At 44.8% G+C, this 19,485-nt stretch overlaps 1 protein-coding gene across 5 annotated transcripts in view; it reads right to left on the bottom strand.

Moving 5' to 3' along the window:
* Positions 1 to 19,485, bottom strand: part of INSR (insulin receptor) — a 151,104-nt gene that overhangs the window by 114,049 nt on the left and 17,570 nt on the right. For all 5 annotated transcript variants that reach the window (XR_016038087.1, XM_055428931.2, XM_055428929.2 and 2 more), the window contains exon 2: positions 16,922 to 17,473. Coding sequence is in view for 4 of the 5 variants with exons in the window: in XM_055428931.2 (XP_055284906.1) it covers positions 16,922 to 17,473 (552 nt within the window). In the remaining variant the exon portion in view is untranslated. The remainder of the gene's footprint in view (positions 1 to 16,921; positions 17,474 to 19,485) is intronic.

Raw genomic sequence — 19,485 nt, 5'->3', positions numbered from 1 at the left:
GGTCGCGAAAAGTTGGACACGACTGAGCGACTTCACTTTCACTTTTCACTTTCATGCATTGGAGAAGGGAATGGCAACCCACTCCAGTGTTCTTGCCTGGAGAATCCCAGGGATGGCGGAGCCTGGTGGGCTGCCGTCTATGGGGTTGCACAGAGTCGGACACAATTGAAGCGACTTAGCAGCAGCAGCAGCATCCCAATAAACCACCCCCTTGTGGTTTAAGTTAGTCTGAGTAGATTCCCATCACCAGCAATCATGAGTTGACTCGGACGCTCAGTGCTGAGCCAGGAAGACAAACTCAGGCTGAGGTCCCCTCCCTTACTGCCTTACTCATCCTGAGGCCACTTCCTCTCTACCCTGTTACCTTGAAAGCACTCCGTTCCCCAGAGAAAGAGAAGTCAAGAAGGAGCTGACACATTCCTCGCTCTCAGTCACCCACAGACATGATGGCACTCTCAGCTCTGGTCAACCCACCTACCCCTTCCTTGTTCCTCTTCTCGATTAGATGTCCCTATAATGGCCTCTTTGTTATGCTCAACTTTCCCAAGCTACTCCTTCCTCTATTCCAGGGCTTACAAAGCTGGGGTTGGGGGTGGCGGCGAGGCGGGGAACTATTCATTGTTATACCTTATCTTTAAGGGGGGAAAAAATCAAACTCAAAGTAGAGAAAAGGAATAGGATTTTTTAAATTTTTGTCAAAAGAAGACATATCAGTTAAAAGTTAAAGAAAAAAACTTTAAGTCTGGGTTCTTTTATCATTTCCTCATTCTACATGAGGAAACAGAGGCTGAGAAGAGCTAGTCCAAGGTCACACAAGAGATTCAAAATTCAAGACCAGGTTTGCCTGACTTCAGAGCTAACTTTGGGCTCCCCCAGTGGCTCAGATGGTAAAGAATCTGCCTGCAACGCAGGAGACCGGGGTTCCATCCCTGGGTCAGGAAAATCCCCTGGAGAAGGGAATGGCAATCCACTCCAGTATTCTTGCCTGGAGAATCCCATGGATAGAGGAGTCTGGCAGGCTAACTTTAATCATGAAGTGAAATGCTCCAGAACAGTGCTACCCAACAGAACTTATGACAGTGATGGAAATGTCCTACATTTGTGTTGTCCAAACATAGTGAGTACAACAAGGGAGAAATGCTTCATTTTTTATTTCATTGTAATTCATTTTAACTTAGCCACATACTGGACAGCACAGTTCTAGAATACCACCAAGTTGGTTCCACACCACTATCAAAGGGGGGACCCTTAACATCCTTATGCTCCCTGAATCCCACCCACACAACCAGGAGAAGTGGCAGTCGAAAGATGATAAGACCTTAAGGGGAAAAGAGCATGAGGGCATTAGGTTACAACCAAACCTAGTAAAGTACTCTATAAATATCTTAATGTCCTCTAAAATAAAACAAACAGACAACCTGTTACCCAAAAACTGAGTTCACATCTTGGTGGGTGTTGAGCCAATGGACACAACAAAGTCTAAGATCATAAGAAAGGATTTATTACTTGCTCCAAGTAAGGAGAACACCAGGGATCCCTCCCAAAACAATGTCTCCCCAAACAGCAAAATTGGAGAAGTTTTAAGTTAAGGGCTTCCCTGGTGGCTCAGTGGTAAAGAATCCACCTGCCAATGCAGGAGACGCGGGTTTGATCCCTGGGTTGGGAAGATCCCCTGAAGAAGGAAAAGGCAACCCACTCCGGTATTCTTGCCTGGGAAATTCCATGGACAGAGAAGCCTGGTGGGCTATAGACCATGGGGTAGCAAACAGTTGGACATGACTTAGAAACTAAACAACAACAACATGCATATTGATGAGGGGGCTTGAAGAGAGGAGAATTCAGCACAATATTGGGACAAAGGTAGACAGATCTTTAGTTGATTGAAGTTGGGGGTGGTAAGCAGGAGCCAACATTATCCTTCTATCCTCCACCTGGATGAGGGCTTTAGTTCCTGCAGAACTCAAAGGTATATTATTATGTATACAATATAATGCATGTGTGCATGCTAAGTCACATCAGTCATGTTCGATTCTTTGTGACCCCATGAACTGTAGCCCAGCAGGCTCCTCTGTCCATGGGATTCTCCAGGTAATAACAGGTATGGATATCATGAAGAACCAGGACCCTGCCCCAAGGCTGCACTATGGACTCTTGACTGCCTCCCTTGTCTCTGCATTCCCTCCTGTAACATCACTACTGGGAGTTCCCTGGTGGCCTAGTGGTTAGGATTCAAGGCTTTCACTGCTGTGGCCTAGGTTCGATCTCTCATTGAGGAACGGAGATCCTACAAGCTACATGGCCAGGAAAAACAAACTTTAATTTTGGCCACCTCATGCGACGAGTTGACTCACTGGAAAAGACTCTGATGCTGGGAGGGATTGGGGGTGGGAGGAGACGGGGACGACAGAGAATGAGATGGATGGATGGCATCACCAACTCTATGGACATGAGTTTGAGTGAATTCCGGGAGTTGGTGATGGACAGGGAGGCCTGGCGTGCTGTGATTCATGGGGTCGCGGAGAGTCGGACACGACTGGGCGACTGAACTGAACTGAACTGATTCAAGGACATGGAGAAGGTAATGGCAAGCCACTCCAGTACTCTTGCCTAGAAAATCCTATGGACAGAGGAGCCTGGTAGGCTGCAGTCCATGGGGTCACTACGAGTTGGACACGACTGAGCGACTTCACTTTTACTTTTCACTTTCATGCATTGGAGAAGGACATGGCAACCCACTCCAGTGTTCTTGCCTGTAGAATCCTACGGACGGGGGAGCCTTGTGGGCTGCCGTCTCTGGGGTCGCACAGAGTCGGACATGACTGAAGCGACATAGCAGCAGCAGCAGCAGCATTCAAGGGCAAGCATTACAGCCAGGCTTAGATCACAAAATGGGTTAGGCAAAAATAGGTTCTCTTATGTCCAGTAAGCCACCCTTCATTCTCTTTTTCCAGGAACCCCTACCCTATGTGTTTATAAACTGATGCCATGCTATGCTTATTCAGCTAGCAAGACCAGATTCTGAACAATGCATTCCCATTGTCCACTCCTATTGGCTAAACCCCTTTCGAGAGCTTTCACAGAGTTGGGGAAATTTTAGAGGAAAACAAAACACCCCTATGTAGGCAATAGCTGCACTTTACATCAAGTGGGGAAAAGAATCAATGTCATCTTCTGATTTCTTTTATTCTGAATTTGTAACTCTTATGCCCTGGGACTGTGTTAGCTTCTTTCATCCCTCCTCCCAAGATCTCAGAGTCAATATGCCAAGGTGTCCTTCACTTTCTATCCCATCAGTCCTATTTTTCATCCTACCAAATGTCCATTGCTGCTATCTGCAATCCCCAATAAATATTACACTCCCAATGGCCAGGACTCCTCAAATAAAGTCAGGCAGTGCACCAAGCTTGTGGGTCTCAAAGACATCCTTTCAAAACTGTGAAAATCTGTGAAGAATTATGCCCTCATCTGAACCACATGGGCCTCTTTAAGACAATTCTCCAACTTTTTCTTCATCAAACTCATGCCCACATGGGACATCTTTCCTTTCTTGGATTCATCTACTGTTTTACTTCTGACACGTGTCTCAAGGGCTTCTGACTAAGTTGTCTTCTGTACAACCACAAATCCTAAGATCAACTTCTTGCTTTTTTTTTTTTCTCTTGCCCTTGTAAAATTCCTTTGCAAATAACCTTCATACCTCCCTCTCTTATAAAAATAATTTTCTTAGCAAAACTTGCCTTGGTTAAAGAACATAGAGTTTTGTTACAAAGTTCAGCCTGTGCCTTGTTTATCATAAACTAAAAATGGGAGGCCACTGAGTACTCTTTGACTGCATAACAAAATTTTCAGGTTTTTGAAAAAGAAAAAATATAATTCTTGAAGAGCCCACCACCACCCATACCCATGCCCCAGAGGAGGAGTGGCCAGAATGATTGCCTCTTAAAATGGTCCATTGCAAATAGTCCTAGGGTGGAGCTGGGGGTGGGGCAGATGTTAAATAAAGTCCACTGAGTGACTAGGATCTGAGTCTGACCCTGACTCTGGGTCCAGAGGACAGAAAGCCAAGCTGAACTGTGCCATGAGAGAGCAGTCAGCAACACTCAGATGGGGGGACATGCCCCCAAGTGGAGCAGCCCAGTTCTCCAACAGGGAGAGTGGAAGAAAGGGATGGAGGGGGATGCTGTAGATAAGGATTTTTACACTCAGTGCTATTCACATTTGGGGCCGGATCATTCTAGGAGGTAAGGGCTCTGTCTACATTGTAGGGTGGCAATCACTGCAGATGGTGACTGCAGCTATGAAATTAAAAGACGCTTACTCCTTGGAAGAAAAACTATGACAATCCTAGGTAGCATATTAAAAAGCAGAGACCTTACTTTGCTGACAAACGTCTGTGTAGTAAAAGCTATGGTTTTTCCAGTAGTCATGCATGGATGTGAGAGTTGGAATATAAAGAAGGCTGAGTGCCGAAGAACTGATGCTTTCAAATTGTGGTGCTGAAGACTCTTGAGAGTCCCTTGGACTGCAAGGAGATCAAATCAGTCAATCCTAAAGGAAATCAACCCTGAATGTTCACTTGAAGGACTGCTGCTAAAGCTGAAGCTCCAATCCTTTGACCACCTCATACAAAGAACCGACTCAGTGGAAAAGATCCTGTTGCTGAAAAACATTGAGAGCAGGAAGAGAAGAGGGCAGCAGAGGATGAGATGTTTAGATGGCATCACTGGCTCAACGGACATGGGTTTGAGCAAATTCCAGGAGACAGCAAAGGACAGGCCTTGCATGCTTCAGTCCATGGAGTTGCAAAGAGTCAGACATGACTCAGCAACTGAACAACAACAGAGACAATTCAAGATGGGGGCTAGTGACTGGAAGACCAAGTGCATAATTAGAGGGGCGGGATTTTCAGCCTGGCTCCAGACAGGGGAGGGGTCTGTAGATGGAGTTCAGTCAAGAAGTGGGTGGCAGAGTATGAGACAGTTAGATAGCATCACTGACTCAATGGACATGAGTTTGGGCAAATTCTGGAAGATAGTGAAGGATGGAAAAGCCTGGCATACTGCAGTCCATGGGGTCTCAAAGAGTCGGACACGACTGAGCAACCAAACAACAACAATAATAACTGCACTGTAGGGTATTGAATGGCATCCATGACCTCCACCTACTCGACGTCAGTAGTATCACCCCCTACAATTTGCAACACCCAAAAATGTCTCCAGACATTGAACAATGTCCTCTAGAGGTCAAAATCACCCATAGTTAAGAATCACTGCTATAGACTCAAAGAAACAGATCCATTTTATTTTTAATGGTTGAGACTAAACTATATTGTCTAGAGATTCACATTTGAGTGATCAAACAGAAAGAAGTGACTAGTAGAAAAGACAGGATGGTGACCATTTGGGGGCTGGAGGGAGAAGGGGGACTGTGTCTAGAGTGGGGGCCATGGAAGGACTTCCAGAAGCAGGGCTGCTGGCAAAGTGCTATTGCTCAACCAGGGTTGGGGGATTATAAGGTTGCTTGTTGTATGCTCTATCACTCAGTCATGTCTGACTCTTTGAGACCCCATGGACTGTCGCCCACCAGTCCATGTGCATGGGACAGCCCACTGTCCATGGGATTTTCCAGGCAAGAATACTGGAGTGGGTTACTATTTCCTACTCCAAGCAAAGACTCTAAGCCCAAGACAGAGAGAGGAAGAGGGAGAAGGGGAGGTGGGGGACTGGGTCGGGGGCAGATGAAGAGACGGGAGAGCTGAGGCTGAGGGGGAGAATGGGGAGGAGAGGCAGAGGAGAGAGAGGAAGAAGGAAGAGGAGATAAAGGACACAACTTTGAAACCCCGCAACCCACATCGGTTCTCTTTCACTGGGAAAGGGAACATTCTATGAGGCCCAAGCGTGTAGACAGAGAAGTGCTGGCCGCGGGAGTACCTGGGCTCCCAGCCTGACCAGAGCTGAGGGCCCCAGGACAGCCGTGGGGCATTCAGGTGTTCCGCTACAAAGAAGAGAGTTTAATTCTGAAAGAGAGTTCGGGGACAGGATGGGAAATAAGTGGTCAACAAATTTCATCAAGGAGGTGGGAGAAAAAGAAAAACTCGTCAGACCAGTTACCAGACAGTCAGCCACCTTTCCATAATTATGTATTTAATTCTACCCTACTTGTTTCTAAAGGACTGGGTCAATTTATTTCTCTAAGTGAAAAGGTAGTTGAATGAGTATCCCTAAGCCCCCCTCCAGGAAGGCAAGAACTTGTGAAACTGTAGGCTTATATCTTCATTAATAAATTTTCAGATTATACTGTCCCCAAGATGCCAGGTGACTATGAGGTCAACTGGTCTACCTTTCGTCAGTCCTCAAGCCTACTGAAATACTTTCTGCCCACCTAGCTTATCTCCTTATGGTTATTTTTTTTTTACTTTCTCCCAGACTCAGCAAGGACTCTGGGGTCCCAGTAGCAAACCTAGCTCAGCACAGTTGTCTATTCAATATCAGTGAAAAACAACCCGTCCTAATTGCAGCCCCAAGTGTAACCTCTGTGATCTCTCCACCATACCTGCAGGAAAACTTCTAGCACTCAGAGCACACGATTGCACAAGCCTCCCTTCACAGTATAAGCAGCCTCCTTACTCTCGCCCTGAAGACCTCTGTGCTTTTGTCATCGCCTTTCCATCCATCTGGAACACCCTTCCCTCTTACCCTCCAAGCATTATTTGCCACACAAACCAAATTACACCTTTTCAACCACTCCAACCTGGGATAATCTCTCTCCTTCTATGGATGCCATGGCAAGTCATCATCAATCCTGGGGAAGGAAGGGGAGGCTCACAAACACACTCTCTAGAACTCTTTATATATATATATACATTGCATATATATATATTTGCAATGCTATTTACTTATGTATTTTATCTTTGGCTTCACTGGGTCTTTGTTGCTGCACATGGGCTTTCTCTAGTTGTGGTGGGTGGGGGCTACTCTTCATTGCGGTGCGCAGACCACTCACTGAAATGACTCTTCTTGTTGCAGAGCATGGCCTCTAGGGTATGGGGGCTTCTGTAGTTGTGGCACTCGGGCTTAGTTGCATGTGGAATCTTCCTGGCCCAGGAATCAAACCCATGTCCCCTGCATTGGCAGGTGGATTCTTAACCCCTGGACCACCAAGGAAGTCCACAGTCTCTAGGATGCTTGTTCTCTCCTGTTATACAAAAACCCAATCATTTCCAAAATTAAGAGTTTACTTAAAAAATTCTGATCATCTCAGTGACAAAGAAATTACGAAGATCACAAAACTTTTTCAGTATAGTGCTTTCAATTCTCTCCGAGATTTTAAAACAAAAAAGAATCAATACAAATGAAACACTCAAATGGGCCTCTGTACTACATGATCTGTTGCCTTTATTCTAATTATTATTATTGTTCAAGATCCTGTGCACGTTAGACTTTTCTGTTTTCTGCATGGACTGCAATGGCATAGCCACAAAGGAATTTAATTTATCAACATTCTGAAGTGTTATCTAGAGAACATCATGATTTCAGGTGCCCCAGCACCAAACATGTCTAGAATCACTGGTCTGATGACTCATTTAGCGGGGGAAAGGGGGGAGTCTCTCTTGCCTTGTGACATCTCCTGCTCACTGGGCTGCCTTGAATGGTTAATTGGCTCCTGGCTTTTAACTCCCCAGCCACATTGAGAGTTCCTGAGGGGCAAGGATGATATTCCATTGTTTCCGGCCCCCTCACGTCAGTGCCAGCAAGGAACAAAGGAACTGCTTTGGCCTGATGCTAAGATGTCCCAACTTCCACTGAAAACAAGCATCTCCCTTGAAAGGTCCTCCTCATTTTTATAAGGGGCACAGCCAAGAACAGATGATGGTACATTTTATTTTTTCTTTAAAGAGCCATACAATTTTGGTCCATACAGCAACCACAGGCAAGACATAAATGAATAAACAACCAAGCATGATTGTATTCCAATGAAACTCGATTTAGGGACACCGAAATGTTAATTGCGGATAATTTTCACCTCTCACAAATACTACTCTTTAGATTTTCCCCTCAATCTTTCTATTTTTTAAATTTATTTTACTGAAGTATAGTTGATTTACAATGCTGTTACTTTCTGCTGTACAGCAAACTGTTTACATATACATTCTTTTTTATATTCTTTTCCTTTATGGTTTATTACAGGATATTGAATATGGTTCCCTGTGCTGTACAATAGGACCCTATTGTTTGTCCATCCTATATATGAGTTTGCATCTGTTAATCCCACACTCCCAATCGATCACTCCCTCACCCGGACTTGGCAACCACAAGTCTGTTTTCTATGTCTGTACCCTCAATCTTTTTAAAGTAGAAAAAAACATTCTTAGCTCATGGGCCACACAAAATGCTGGAGGACTGAATTTGGCTCATGGGTTATAGTTTGCTGACCAGTCAATGGTTTTAGACCAGACAAGTCTGAGATCAAACCATTCCCAGCAAAGTCCCCTAGAATAAGTTTCTTAATTAGTATCCAAGCCTGAGTGTCCCTTTCTGCAAAATGGGAATAACATATTCTCATAGGCTACCATAAGGGTTTTCCATGAGTCACAGCTTGTCAAATTCTTGGCACAGAGCTTAGTGCATTGTAGGCGCTCAATAAGCATTAGCTAGTAATAAGTGCTCAAAGATGTCATTGTTTATCTACTTGACTGGTCCTGAGGACACAACTATAAATGCCATGGTCCCTGTATTCAGGAGAACTCAGTCTGATGGAGGAGACAGCTAATTTAAGATGGGATGAAAAAAGACATACAAATGGCAAGAGGCACATGAAAAGATGCTCAACAGAAATGCAAATCAAAACTACTACAATGAGGTACTCACATCAGTCAGGATGGCCATCATCAAAAAGTCTACAAACCAACAAATGCCAAGGAGGGCATGGAGAAAAGGGAACCTTCCTATACTGCTGGTGGGAATGTAAATTGGCAGCCACTACAGGCCCTGTGTGGCTCAGATGGTAAAGAATCTGCAATGCTGGAGACCTGGGTTCAATCCTTGGGTCGGGAAGATCCCCTGGAGAAGGGAATAGCTTCCCATTCCAGGATTCTTGCTTGGAGAATGCCATAGACAGAGGATCCTGGCATGTTACAGTTCATAGGGTCACAAAGAGCCGGACATGACTAAAGCAACTGAGCATGCGCACACACGATGGAGCATAGTATGGAGATTTCTATAAATACTAAAAACAGAGCTACCATATGATCTGGCAATTCCACTCCTGGGCATATATTCAGAGAAAATCATAATTCCAAAAGATACATGTCCCCAAATGTTTATAGCAGCACTACTTACAATAGCCAAGACATGGAAGCAATCTAAATGTTAATCAACAAGAAATGGATAAATAATGTGGTAACTTATCTACAATGGAATATTACTCAGCCATAAAAAAGAACGTAATAATACCATTTACAGCAACGTGGATGGACCTAGAGATTATCATACTGAGTGAAATGTCAGACAAATATTATATGACATTGCTTATATGTGAAATCTAAAAAAATGGTACAAATGAATCTATTTACAAAACAGAAAGAGTCACAGAGAAAACAAACTGATGGTTACCAAAGGGGAAAGCAGGGGAGGGATAAACTGGGAGACCGGGACTAACATGTACGCATTATTATATAAAAAATAGATAACTAAAAAGAATCGATTGTATAGCACAAGGAATTCTAATCAATACTCTGTAATGACCTATAGGGGACTAGAACCTACCAAAGAATGAATATATGTATAACTGATTCACTCTGTTATACAGCAGAAACCAATACAACATTGTGAGTCAACTATGCTCCATTAAAAATTAATTTGAAAAAATGATGAGATGGAAAGGGTGATAGGAAAAGGCAGCCAGAATGCTGGCAGGGCCAATTCTAGGGCATCTCCCCACCTCAGATTTCTTTGTTCTCTGCAGTTCCCCCAACTTTCCACAATGAGCACAGGTAAGCCCAGTGGTTAAGAGCTCAGATTCGGAGCCAGAATACCTGGGTTAGGATCAAACCCCATCTCTACTATTTACGAGTGATGTGACCCTGGACAAGTGGCTTCACCTCCTGGGGCTCCCAGGACCTCTTCTGTAAGGAGAAATCGTTGGAAGAGCTTGCTGCCACATTGTAAGCAAAGCAACTTAGTGTCTGGCACAAAATAATTCACTAAGAAGGCTCTGATTATTACAAGAGCAGAGGCAAAGTTAAAAAATGGAAGAAGTGGGGGAAAGTTTCAACCTAAAGTTCAGACCTCTGCCTCAAAGCAAACCCTTCAAGAGTGAGTGTGTGTGCACTTAAAAATGTAGTGTTTAATATCAACAGAGCACCTTAACCTTCAGAGAATCTGAAACACAGCATGTGTACTATGTCATTTCAGTAGCGTATGACTCTGTGTGACCCCATGGACTGTAGCCTGCCAGGATCTTCTGTCCATGGGATTCTCCAGGCAAGAATACTGGAGTGGGTTGCCACGCCCTCCTCCAAGGGATCTTCCCAACCCAGGGATAGAACCTGCATCTCTCGCATCTCCTGCATCGGCACACGGGTTCTTTACCACTAGTGCCACCTGGGAAGCCCTCTGAAACACGGATGGAAATGCAGACTCAGGGAGAGATTCACCTCCCTCTGCCTCCTGCTCCTTCCTACTTTCTTACCGATGTCTCTATGCCTCCAGCCAGTTTCCAGGTACCCAGCATGCCCCAGACTCATCCTCTCCTCTGTCTGGCAGCAAGTAGCTGGTGTGGCCTCCCAGGGGAAAAAAAAATACCAGTGGGTTTGGCTAGAGCAGCTGGTCAAGCAAGTCCTGTGGTTTCAGGTCTCCCCAAAAGCCCAAAGCTGAGGCACCCAGTAAAGAAAAGTATTTTCCCTCTGGGGCTGTAGGTCCAAGCACCCAGTTCTCACGGTGGGTTTTCATCTGCCTGCCCCAAGACCAAAATCAGAAATGGAGCCAAGCTTTGGCAGACACTTACCCAGGGGCTGGTCTGCCCAGCGAGGCTGGTGAACTCATGGCACCTAGGAGAAGCTTCCAGAACATTCACCAAGTGCCAGGTGCTGGGATAAGTGTACCCCTAGGTATCATTTCATTTAACGCCCAAAACTGCAACCCTGACAAGCAGGTGCCACAATTATTTGAACTCTTCAGATGGGGAAGCACAGGTTTAGTCCAGCTCATGTACCATGAATGGCAGGACAGGACTCCGAACAATTCCTGTAACTGTTTGAAAATGGGTCCAGCACGACCAATCTTTGAAGTCTTTTTTTAAAAACCCTTTTTATTCATCTTCTAGACGTAACCATTTCCTTTTTAAAAGCAATTTTATTTATTTATTTTTGGCTGCACTGGGTCTTCATTGCCATGTGCGGGCTTTCTCTCGTTGCGGCGAGCGGGGGCTACTCTCTAGCTGTGTCTCACGGGCTTCTTGCTGTAGTGGCTTCTTTTGTTGCAGAGCACAGGCTCTAGAGTGAGGACTCGGTAGTTGCGGCGCACAGGCTTAGTTGCTCCTCGCCATCTGGGATCTTCCCGGACCAGGGATCGAACCTGTGGTCTCCTGCATTGGCAGGCAGATTCTTGACCACTAGATCACCACGGAAGTCTGGCATTTGGGGTCTTAATGAACCATCCATGTAGGGGGCAGGGAGAGATTTTCTGACCTGGAAGACTAGAGCGTCACCCCATGCTTTCACCCACAGATCCTCCCTCTTGTCACTCATCCCACAAGTGCATTCAGTCACATGCTCAACGTCTGCATTTGCTACCAGAAGGTCCTCTCCAAGGAGACAGGAGCTGGTCACTTCTGTGTCCCCAAGGACCACAAGACCTGGCACACAGTAGGTTCTCAATAAACACACCTTGTGACCCAGCTTACACAGACCCATCTCCACATTCAGAGTTCCTTGTATTTGACCTCCGTTGGCATCTCTACCCCAAATATGTAGACAGAGCAATGGAGAGGAAGCAGCTCAAGACACATGCCAGAGTGATTATCCTTTTAATTTACTTTAACCATTGAGAACCTTCTTATCTCTCTTTGCCCAAACCATCACTGTTTGCCGATCAGGTAGAAAAGGATACATTGTAGAAAATGTTTAAACCGGGTTTCCAGAGGACAACCCGACACCTTCATCCCAAAGGTCTGTCTTTTTTCTTCAGAGTTAAAAATGTATTTTACAAATTCTTGGGTTTTTTTTCTAGTTCTACTTGAATATATACATAAAATCATTATGAAATTAGCTATCCATTCTTCATAAACTGCAAATATTATTTTCCAGGGATTTTCTATCAGTGTGGTACCTATGATATTTCAAAATTCCATCAAAAAATTTCCCCCTCTTTGTGTCTTATTTTGAGATAGGTTAATTTGCTACCCAAAAGTATACTTTTTTCCTGTCCCTGAAAGTTTCTGGTTCTTTCTAGCTTTCACAGATGCAATTATCCTAACACTCTTAATATCCTGTTTTCTAATAATTAGGGATGTGAATTAATGTTAAAAAGAAGAACAAATAATGATTCACTCTGCTTAATTGATTGTCCACGCACATGGGTGGGTCATTATTGCAACACAGAATATCTACACTCCAGTTCCTTAGTAGAAAACAAAACCTTAAACTCTTTGGTTTTGAATTATACATCTGATCTGGAGTAATGATCTTTATGGAGGACTCTTTGAAAAGGATACAATCCGTCCTTTTCTCTAGATTTCTGTTCTGCTGACAGTCCTTGGAGATTTCCAGAACCTGGAAATCATGCAAGAGAAAGGCTCAACGAGGTGTTGGAGAGGACTCAAGGGAAACTGAGGACTTGATGGTACTTCTCACAGGTTTGTATCTGTTGCCTAAGACAGGGTGCGAAGAGTATCTTCTACAGATTAGTTTCAGTCTGTTTTACCTTGGAAAATCCCACACAGCGTTGGGTAAGCCTTCTAAAGCCACAGCAACAAAATAACATAAGCATTTTAAAAGCCAGAGAAGTATGGCCATGTTCATAGCAGCATTGTTCACAATAGCCAAAAGGTGGAAATGACCCAAATGTCCATTGATGAATGGATAAACAAAATGTGGTCCATTCACACAAATGGCATATTATTCAGCCCTAAAAAATAAAGAAATTCTGACACCTGCTACAACTTGGATGACCTCAAGAACATTATATTCAATGAAGTAAGCCAGACATAAAAATAAAAGTGAAAAAAAAAGACAAATACTGTATGATTATACTTATATGAGATCCCTAGAGAAGTCAAATCCATAGAGACAGAAAGTAGATGGTAGGGGCAGGGTGCTGGGGGAGGGGAGGGGAGGAGGAGTGAGTGTTTAATGGGGACAGAGGTCCAGTTTGGCAAGATGAAAAAGTTCTGGAGATGGATGGTGGGGATGGTTGCACAACAATTGACCGTACTTAGTGTCACTGAGCCGGAGAAGGCAATGGCAAGCCACTCCAGTACTCTTGCCTAGAAAATCCCATGGATGGAGGAGCCTGGTAGGCTGCAGTCCATGGGGTCGCTAAGGGTCGGACACGACTGAGCGACTTCACTTTCACTTTTCACTTTCACACATTGGAGAAGGAAATGGCAACCCACTCCAGTGTTCTTGCCTGGAGAATCCCAGGGACGGGAGAGCCTGGTGGGCTTCCGTCTATGGGGTCACACAGAGTCGGACACGACTGAAGTGACTTAGCAGCAGCAGCAGTGTCACTGAGCTGTGCATTTTAAACAGTTAAGATGGTAAACTTTATGTTATGTATATTTTACCACAATCAAAGAAATTGAAGGGGCAAAAAGCCAGAGCTGAGTTGCTCTGGACAGACAATAGTGTAGCTTCAAAACAACAGTCATTTCTTGTCATCTGTGACCAGGACAGGACAATGCCTTCCTGGGCGCCAAAAGAATTGATACTTTCAGACGGTAGGGCTGGAGAAGACTCTTCAGAGTCCCTTGGACAGCAAGGAGATCAAACCAGTCAATCCTAATGGAAATCAACCCTGAATATTTATCGGAAGGACTGACGCTGAAGCTGAAGCTCCAATACTTTGGCCATCTGATGCGAAGAGCCGACTCATTGGAAAAGACCTTGATGCTGGGAAAGATTGAGGGCAGGAAAAAGGGGTGACAGAGGATGAGATGGCTGGATGGCATCACTGACTGAATTTGACCAAACTCTGGGAGATAGTGGAGGACAGGGAAGGCTGGCATGCTGTGGCCCATGAGGCTGCAAAGAGTCAGACACGACTTAGTGACTAACAGAGGATCCCACCAAAGGATTACGAACCAGGAGCAAACACTGATTCCATATGCCAGGAACCAGTACCTGGCACAAGTCTCAACTTCTCAGCTGCAACCTTATATGCAAAGCCACGCCTTCTCTGGTGATGAAACCCCCAGCGTAGAAAAACAAGCCTTGTTCTCCAAAGCACAAGGTTAAAAACAAAACCTACTCAAAACGTCACGGACATTTTTGCAGATAATACCATCCTGGATATTTTGACTAAAAGGGGTACAGAAATAAATCCACAGGGGAATGTCTTAAATTATATCTCAAGACGTGTGAGTATGGAGCAAAAATAAGAAGCTGATTTTGGAGAACGGAGCATTGGGATAAAAGTGTTGAGTTTTCCCCCAATGCCCCAGCTACTAGTAAGCTCCCCACCTCTGAACAGAGCAGGCATCCCTGCCCCCACAAAACACACACAGAGATGCTATTTTTGTATCTCAGATGTGATGCAAACTCCAGCCATCTTTTATTAGCTGTGTGGCCTGAGGCAGGTTAAAAACCTCTCTGGTCTCTAAAACAAGGATAAGAGAATTCCCGTTGCAGCTGTGTGTCCTTGTAACAAGGTAGGGCCTACACAGCCTCTCCTCCCCTCACCATCAAAGAAGGTCGACCCCTTACCTCCAAATTCATCAGGATATTCACTCCCACCCAGATTATTCACCCCCACCACCAGCTCAGAAATCTCCCCGTTCTCCTGCGAAATTCCAAACCCACGGGTGGTCCTCTACTTCCACCAAGACTTTGCCCCACTTTTGATCTTTCTTCTTCATCACAGCTTGGCTTCTCTGTGTCCCTGATCTACCGACGTTCTCAAGATTCTTTCACAATATAATAACCATTGTTCCCTCCTGCATCCACAAACCACCAGATTCTCCCTCCCCTTACTGGCCAAACTCTCAAAAAAGAGGTGTCCGCTCTCTCACCTCCTGATTTCTCCCATTCAACATCTCCATCCATGATGACTCCTTCCTGGAACTTGAAGGAGCCCTCCCTGCTGAGTCTATGGATTCTACTCAGGACTGACTTCTCCATAGCTGTGTGGCTTCTCCATAGCTTTTGGCTCAGGTGAGAAAAACCCTCCTTTCTCCCTTCCCTTATCTTTTATGATACCATTAAGTCACCCACTCACTTTCTCCTGTCTCCATCTCACATTTCCTAATTCTTCCCAGGGAATTTCACAGCATATGAAAGAGCCAATAAAACAATAAACAACTAACAAGTTTGTGTTAGGAACTAGCCTTCTTGGATATGAAAACATTATAAAACTACAAGGATGAGAAGAGTAATAACTTCAGCACGTGGAAAGGCAGACATATTTATAGAAACTCAGTAACAGACCCCCAAATCAATGATGAAGGGGTAAATTTCTGCAATAAATGGCCTTGAGCCCCCAACTAATTATTTGGGGGGAAATGGATACCCTTGACAAATTTTTTAATGATAATAATTAAAGATAGAAAACTTGGAGGAAAAAAACTTTCATTTTATGGATAGAAAGGAACTTTCTAAGCATAAAATAATATGTGATGCAGGCAAGAATTCAGGTCTGAACTCCATAAACATTTTAAGCTTCTCTGGCAACGGACAGCCAGAGTATTTTCATCACTGAACAAAAACATCTGAAAATGTAATTGGCAAAAAGTTAACAGTCTTTGCTACGAAAACCACACGCAGATTAATATTTCAAAAACCACTAAGGCACTGAAAGATAAATGGATAAAGGATATGAGCAGGAAGAAAAAACCTAAATGATAAATAAACATGTTTTAAAAGGTTCAACCCTGATAGCAATCAAAGAAATGCAAATAGAAACAATGACAACACACCAGCTCCTCCCTCCAGTAAATTATGAAAGATTTTTCAAACAACACTCCAAGCTAGCCAAGGTGTTCCCTCTCAGCCAGTGCTAGGAGGAGTGCCCGCTGGTACAACATTTCCGGAAAGCCATTTGGCAATCAATATCATGAAACTTTGACCCAGAAATTTCACTTCTGGAAAACCAAAACCTGAAGAGGGAAAAAAAATGCTCAATAAAGCTTCCACACCAAAATGTTCCACCCTCTTTGTGAAAGCTAGAAATAATTTAAATACCCAATAACAGGGTAAGTTAACTAAATCCAGACACAACAGAGCCACTAGCAGGAAATACCCCCAGTAATCGTGAAATAAGGATGGCTGCTTTGTTTTTATCCTTCACACATTCCTTTTTCCAAATGCCTACCATGAGCAATCTTAAATCAGACAAAAAATACATTTCCTTTCTTCGACAGCAAAATCCATACTCATCTGCTCTCTCAAGCAAGAGGAACATTCAACCAGTTAGCTCAGATGTTGGCAAAATCCGGCCCACCGCTTGGTTTTGTAAATAAAGTTTTATTGAAACACAGCCATGCCCGTATATTTATTGCCCATTGTTGCCAGGTGACTGCTTCCCCATCCAATAGCAGGGTTGAGTAGTTGCCATAGAGACTATATAGACTGCAAAGATTAAACTTTACTTATTATCTGAGCCTTTGCAAAACAAGGTTTGTCACCACCTGAGCTAGTGAACATTTCCAGCGTCTTTTTAATGAATCAAGTCACAAGAAATGGTTTAGAATCCAGAGAACTCCGACATACCTTTCTGGCAGTGGCTGTGTGTCCAGCACCGCTCCACAAATTGCCCGTTGATGACAGTGGCAGGGCAGTTGGTCTTGCCCTTGGCGGTCCCTGGACAAATGTCCCCACATTCCTCATTGTCGTCTTTGTTCAGCACGATGTAATTATCCTCCACGGAATCCAGGATGCGAGACCAGTCGATGGTGGCCAGGTAGCAGAGTTCATTGTTCTTCTCGATGCGGACGGACCCCCGGGTGATGTTCATCAGGTTATAGAGGCCAAGCTCCTTCAGGTGAACCATCTCAAAGATGACCAGCGCATAGTTAAAGAAGAGGCGCGAGCCTCGGATGACCGTGAGGTTGGGGAACAAGTCCTTCAGGCTCTCCAGCCCATAGACCCGGAAGAGCAGCAAGTAATCAGTGATCATGATGAGTTTGGGGAAACTGAGGTCTCGGAAGTCCTCAGGTCTCGTTTTGAACATCAACAGAATCTGCAAATGTCCTTCAATGACCGAGCAGTTGGCCAGCTCATGCAGCCGGGTGAGATTATTCCGGATATCCATACCGGGGCACACTGGAAGTGCAAACAAGCAGAGAGCAAGACAGGTGAGCAAATATCCCATGGATGGTTTATAAGAATGAGTGGCAGGGCAGCCACGTGGCCATGTGACCTGGGTCCCACGCCTGCTCAGAAGGGCCTTGCCCTGGGCTTAATGTTCTTTCATCCATCTTGAAATCCTTAATCATCTTTGGGTGAGGGGGTCCCAAGATTTCATTCTGCACTGAACCCCACAACTTCTATAGCCAGCCCCCATCAGTGGTTTTTCTCCGTAAAGTGTCCATGCCTAAGTAATTACTCTCAAAAGGCAAAAAACCTGAATAATAATAATTCCTTTGGCGGTACCTGTTTAGAAACCTTAAAACCATCACATCAAATATGATGCAATGGAGACATTGGGATTACAGGGGTTGGGTAATGCAGCAGGTGCAGAAGGGGAAAGGGTAGCTGTCCCCAGTGAGTCAGTGTGAAACATCTTCAGGAAGTGGATTTATGGGGATAAAGGTGCCCACATCAGAAATGGAGCAAGGAGACCTGGCTGTGTTTTGTCAGTTCTCTCATTTTCCTGACTCTCCTTCCCAACCCCCCTCCTGGCAGGCAGCCACAGTCTAATTACCTTTTACCCAGGTGTGTCAAGGGCTTCCCAGAGAGTCTGATCTCCCCAGTACAAACACCCTGCACACCTATTCTCCTGAAGTTGGTCTCTCCCTTGCTCTGACACCCTCTATGGCTCCCCAGCACCCTGCACTTTCCCTCTCACAGCTCTCTAGGTTCTGCCCCTCCATCCCCAGCACCACGTAAAACAGGCCTGTCCACTACTCTCCAATTACAAGAGTGTCTTCCAAACCTCCCCCCTCCCATAACATGACCTATGAAGAGAAGGGAATGAAATAATGCAGACCCCCAAGCAGTGGCTGGCACACAGTAGGTGCTCAGTTAACGTCAGCTATTTTGTTGTTGTTTATTTCTCCCAAACACATCACAGCGTCACCTCTAGGCTCTGTGCTTTCATCCCCCTAGACCAGGGTGGGCAAATATTTTCTATAAAGGCTCAGATAGTAAATACATTCTGCTTTGCGGTCAGTCTCTGTTTAGACTATTCCACTCTGTCGTTACAGCTCAGAAGCAGCCCAGAGACAACGAGTGGCTATGGCTGTGTTCCAATAAGCCTTTATTATAAAAGCAGACTGTGGGCTGGTGTTTTCCCTTGAGGGGGTAGTCTGGTGACCCCTGCCTTACTCTGACAAAGTCCAACGGCACTTCTGCAACAATAGAGATGTTCTACACACGTTCTGGTCATATGGAAGCCACCGGCCATTCATGGTTGTCAAGCACTTGAAATGTGGCTTATACAAGACAAAGGAGCTGAGTATTTGATTTCACTTTAGTTAGTATGAATGGAAATAGACTTGTGCACCAAGTGGCCACTGTTCTGAATACAGTAGCTCGAGTCCCTTTGACTGTCAAAGTTCTTTACACCTTAGCTCCCTACTGTGAAATCCAGCTCATCATCCTTCAAGATCTAGTTCAGAGGCCACCTCCTCCAGGAAGGTTTCTCTGATTTCCTTTCTTCCATATACTTATTTAGATCTTTCCCTCCTGTGTTCCTTATACTGGAGTTAACAGTCATCAGATGTGAATTCCTTAGACAGCCTCTCCTTGCCAAAATACACACACTCACTCAGTCAGAGGTTGGAAGACACCTTCGAGAGGACTAGGATGTCAGTTCCAACACCACACACTCATGCCACCCACGCCTCGTCTAAGGCTCCCAGCTTCAGTCACATCAACAGCATCTACACACAGAGGTCTGTCTAGACAGGTACCACACCTTGATCCCTCCCAACAGGCTCCATCTGCACCCCACAGATGAGAAAAACTCTGAGAGGCAAAGCCAATCAGTCAAGGACATATGACCCACCAGTAACATTCAAGGTTGCCAGATTTAGCAAATAAAAATGAAGGACAGGGCTTCCCTGGTGGCTCAGTGCTAAAGAGTCTGCCATCTAATGCAGGAGACATGGGTT

Source organism: Moschus berezovskii, chromosome 8 (assembly GCF_049115385.1).
Source record: "Moschus berezovskii isolate FMDL1 chromosome 8, NW_MosBer_1.0, whole genome shotgun sequence".
Classification (NCBI taxonomy): Eukaryota; Metazoa; Chordata; class Mammalia; order Artiodactyla; family Moschidae; genus Moschus; species Moschus berezovskii.
This window is presented reverse-complemented; position numbering and strand designations above follow the sequence as displayed.